The 4,923-nt window shown below is 36.5% G+C and overlaps 1 protein-coding gene across 1 annotated transcript; it reads left to right on the top strand.

Moving 5' to 3' along the window:
• Positions 1–272: 272 nt before the first annotated feature.
• LOC140875559 (uncharacterized) lies at positions 273–2,714 on the top strand. The gene is made up of 2 exons (XM_073279274.1): positions 273–454; positions 1,721–2,714. Exon 2 carries the CDS (start codon positions 1,743–1,745, stop codon positions 2,544–2,546), a length of 804 nt encoding a protein of 267 aa, XP_073135375.1. The 5' UTR covers positions 273–454; positions 1,721–1,742; the 3' UTR covers positions 2,547–2,714.
• Positions 2,715–4,923: the final 2,209 nt, after the last annotated feature.

A 4,923-nucleotide genomic window follows, 5' to 3' on the forward strand; every position in this document is an offset into this window, starting at 1 on the left:
CTTGACCGATCATTCTTACATCTTTATAAAATGTAACACAATATAAGCTCACCCATTAAAGTTTAGTTTTCCTATGTGAGATACTCATATTCCACTCTTAACCTTCCACTTTAACAAGCCCAATAACTTAACCAATTTTTATTCATATAATAAAAGGCCAATTATCCTAATTTAAAGTCCAACCACCAACATGCAATCCAGTACTAGTATATGTAAATAGCCTTTTGAGATTGGCTAATAAAATTTCTCCTATCAAATTAAATTAAAATGTTCAAGTAACTTGCCACAAAAGCTTTTGTAGCCAAGATAATTATTTTTGTTTAAATTGGGGATCCCGTTTCTCTCCTCCGCGCCGCCAGGCCTCTCCGCCGTTGATCCGACCGCTCAACCGGACTGAACCGCCGCCGGGCCGCCAGTTCATTGACTGTCGGATAACTTATTCTCTCTTTGTTTGGTAGCTATTCGCGCTCTTTTTTGTCTTTTGATCTCTATTTAACTCTACATATTTTTGGTTATAAATGCAATCTCAACTCTTTAATTTTTTTTCCCTAATTCACCCTCTCGGTAGTGTTAATAGTTAGCTGCATGCTTTGAAATTATTAGAACGTTGCATAAGTTAACCTACCGTTTCTGTATATGAGGCCAAATTGTTTTATTTAGAACAATTTTTGAGTAATTTATGACGTCTCAGCTCAAAAACGTGGTTTTGCGTGAAGGAGAACTAATATGCTTTTGTGTGGGGGTTTCTTGCATGCAAATACCAATTGTAAGTGGATTGGTATTGCTATTTTGCTGACAAAATTCCAAACCTTACTTTGTTTGAAGCTGTGATGCTTAGCTTCAACTTTTTACTAATTCAATCAATATGTTCTGACTTTTATCTCAATTGTAAATTTATGAAGTGATGTTGGTTATGTTGCTCGAGTATGCTAAATTAGATTGTTTTTTTTTCTTATTTGTTTTCCATTTGGATTGTTTTCGTCCCGGACGTTCCATGAACTCTTAGTTTTTGCCTGCTGATGCAATTTTTGCCAATATTACAATCTAGAGAAAGCTTTCTTGTAAACATATCCATTCTATATTCCATTTCTCATCACAATACAATGTCATAAAAAGTAATTGCTCCATTAGGCTGTCTGGTTGAACATAATTTTGGAAAAATCTTATCTGAGTTGAAGTTTGTATTGAAGTTGTTTGGCTATCATAACTCAAGTTTTCAGCATCTAGTGACTAGATCAAAAACAGATGCTGAGTGGAATCACTTACACATTTCTTGTATCTGTTAACATTTACTTCATGAATTTAGTGTATGTCAATTATTATACGGACAGTATACATGGATTCAAATATGCCAGAATTTCGAACTGCTTGAAAAATGTTTTTTAATGATTCGGACCTGATGATGACTCTTTAATACTGTTCTTTTGATAATGTTACTCCTTTAGCGACCAATAAGATGACTTTGCTTGGATTATTTTAGTTTTTTCATGAATGTTTGATTGAGAACCAGACTACGTAGGTGAAGCACTTCACTTTACTCGTGCAGCAACTTATTAATCTCTTAATTTTAGTTGTACCGTGAATGATTTGATTTTATACTGCGGCTCTGGTTCTGAAAACTTGATGGTTCCTTTGCACCTGAGCTAATTTTGGCGTTTGACTGTTTCTCAAATGCTCAACACCATAACACTTGCTTATGTCAAGCTAAATGATATCTCAGGTTGTCGGATTCGATAGAAAAGATGGATGATGTGATTACAGATATCCCACCTCCGTCGAGATTTTTGTTGGAAGATCTCAACAACTTCACACCGCCGCCGCCTCCACTGCCATCTCCGTTTCTTGTGCTCTCATCTGCCGATTCCAAGAGTAGTTATTCTCCTTCACTCCTAATAATAGCCAAATCTTCCCCATCCATTCACTTTTTACACCACCTGTCCTCCAAAACTCTTATCGGGACTCTTGTTCTTCCTGAGATCCCGTGTGCTGGAAACTCTCTTGAACCCTCACTTAAAGACAAATCATGCAACATATATGCCCTCAATGATGATGATAAGTTGATTATGATCGTCTTGGTTCAGTTTTCTGTTTCTTCAGAGAGGTCTCATGCATTAGCAAAGTTGATCATTGGTGAAAAGATCATACCTCAGAGAGTTTTGATTTTAGATTCTATTCAAAGACCCAACTTCCGAGGTAAGCTTTCATCCGATGAGGTAAGTGCCTTCAAGTTGGAAACATCATTGGAAAGAAAAAATTCTGAGGCCGGAGATTCATCTCTAATAAAGGGTTTAGATTACTACCCATCAGGAAGTGTGGTGGATGGCTTGGCCGCTGCTCTGTTGGGTCGATGTCAGTTGAAGAAGATCCCAGGGACTTTGTTCGTTTCATGGCCTGATTTAGGCATTCAGGTGATGTCATTGGTGAAATCTATACTAGTTAAGAATGTTTTAACTGGCATAACATGCAGTATTAGCAAGGATTATGAGGATGAATATGTAAGGTTGAGCCGTCGGAAGGATGTTCTCGATTCCGAGTTATATACTTGATCAAGTTGTTCCAGATGACATCCCCTCAGGTCATACACAAGTAACACAATTCCACCTTTGCTCTATTTTCTCTCTTTCTGCCCTTTTTCTTGGGCTTTATGTTTTGTAATTCTACTGTTGCTCATCCATCAATCATATTTATCTTAAACTTAATTTTAAGAGTTGATACTTTTATTTTTATGACTAGAAAAGTTGTATTTTAAAATTTGATTGTGTATTTTCTTCGTTAGCGCTTCCAGTACTCGTCAATGTATTTATTTTAAAATGCAATTAATAGAAATACGATATTTTTTGATATATGCATAGTTAAAAATTAAAATGCTAGACGTATGCAATCATAAAATTATGGTTAAGAGATCAGAAGAGATCGTATGGATGGATATACACAGTATACTTACAACTCAGGATCAATTCCAAAAAATTTCGAGAATACACTTGACTCAATATCAATCCAATATATTAAATACTACATATATAGTCAGGACCGTTTGGTATACAATATTAATAATTTTTGTATAATTTATCTCATTCAATCTTGCGTTCTTCTCATCATATTATTTATCTATCTATTAATTATTAATTTTACATCAATCAAATCATTAATAATTTATCTTACATCAATCAAATCATTGAATTTAAATTACTATATTATCCTTATAAATAATATTATTTTATATTTTATTTAATGTTAAAAGGACAAAATGATCATTTAACATTATTATATAAAATTTAATCAATCAAATCAAATAAACTATAATCCATCAATCAAATCAAATAATATATTAACTATCATTTTTTATTTATTTTTTATTACATTATATTACTTATCCTTACGTAAAGTACGAATACACAAGTCTATATGATGCATGCAACATGAAATATGAATGCTTTGGTAACCTCGGATCGAAATCTGGAATATCATGCTAAAAAACATAGGCGTCTCCAGTATGTGCACACTGCTCCGAAGTTCCAGTGGATGCCACACATACTGAACCCGATCTTGGACTATCACCGTCCTGGATAAATCGTACATGCTTCCCCCTCAGTCCAGTGGAGTCACATGGTACCCGATCATACAATGAAAACTCTAGTTCTGAGCAACCAAAAAAAAAAAAAACTGACTATCTTGAATGGATAACAGGCTCCACATGGTATGTCAATGCCGCATACAAATCGTAAACAGTAATATCATGCATATCATGACAGATAATAATGCAACACATAAATATGCATATTCTGCTGGCTATCTCTGTCAGTACTTACGTACCTCACCTACTGATCTAGCTGTCCAACTGTCTACAATCCAAGCTTATGTCCATCGTCAGCTGTTGATGTCGAAGGCTCTGGACCAAGCACAGCTCTGCTACAAGCCCTGTAACACCTCGCTATGCCCGACCCTTGAAAAGGCGACTGAAACACTGAGAATCAAACACTGGCTCGAAACTCACACCTAAACATGCACCAAATATGAGAAATCTCGCCCCTATTTATAGACCACGTTTGGAATTTTCGATCCCAAGTTTGTACGTTCCGATTTCACTTCAGAGTTCTGATTGCTCAATCGGATCTTTCGATTTCTGTCCACCGAACACGTGTCTATTGATTGGACAACTCATCTTGCCGACGGAGTTTGGACCTTCCGATCTTAGGGTTTGGAGTTTCCGATGTGTCACCCATCAAATCACCAATCAAAACTCATATCATGTCTGACTGAGGGATTTTAGAACTTTTGATCGTGAGTTCGGATCTTTCGAACTCACCCTCTGCATCTGATTTGCATCGCCACATCCGAACACTGCGGATCTTTCGATCCTGCCTTGGCTCAAGTTTGGATATTCCGAACTACTCGAACCCTTGGGACCCTCCGGGCATTTTTTGGACGTCTTGAGTCCGATTTTATATTTATTTTTTCCAATTATGGACTCCTCAATCATGTTTTATCACTTTAAACATGATTAGACAATTTAATTGATTATGGAATCAGGTTACTACAGAGGATGTCAGTAGATGCAGCTGCTGGAGGGTCCATCTTCACTAAGGATACTGAGGTTGCATATGATAAGCTGGCGCGGATGAACATCAACAGCTATCAGTGGCCAAGCAAGAGAATACAAATACGGAAACCAGCCGACGTCCATGAGGTGGATGTGTTCACTTCATTGTCCACTCAAATGGCTGCAATATCTTCACAATTGGTAGCCTTGAATATAAGGAACCAAGTGACTGAATCCGCAGTAGTGGCAACCAGAATAAATTCTGTTGAAATAGAAGAAACCGTTGGAAAGCCCAATATGCAAACAACATAAATTTCAATGGATATCGAGGTAACCCCCTTCCCAATCATTATCATCCTGGGCTATGTAATAATGAAAAATTT

The sequence above is a fragment of the Henckelia pumila genome, chromosome 1, assembly GCF_033568475.1.
Source record: "Henckelia pumila isolate YLH828 chromosome 1, ASM3356847v2, whole genome shotgun sequence".
Taxonomy (NCBI): domain Eukaryota; kingdom Viridiplantae; phylum Streptophyta; class Magnoliopsida; order Lamiales; family Gesneriaceae; genus Henckelia; species Henckelia pumila.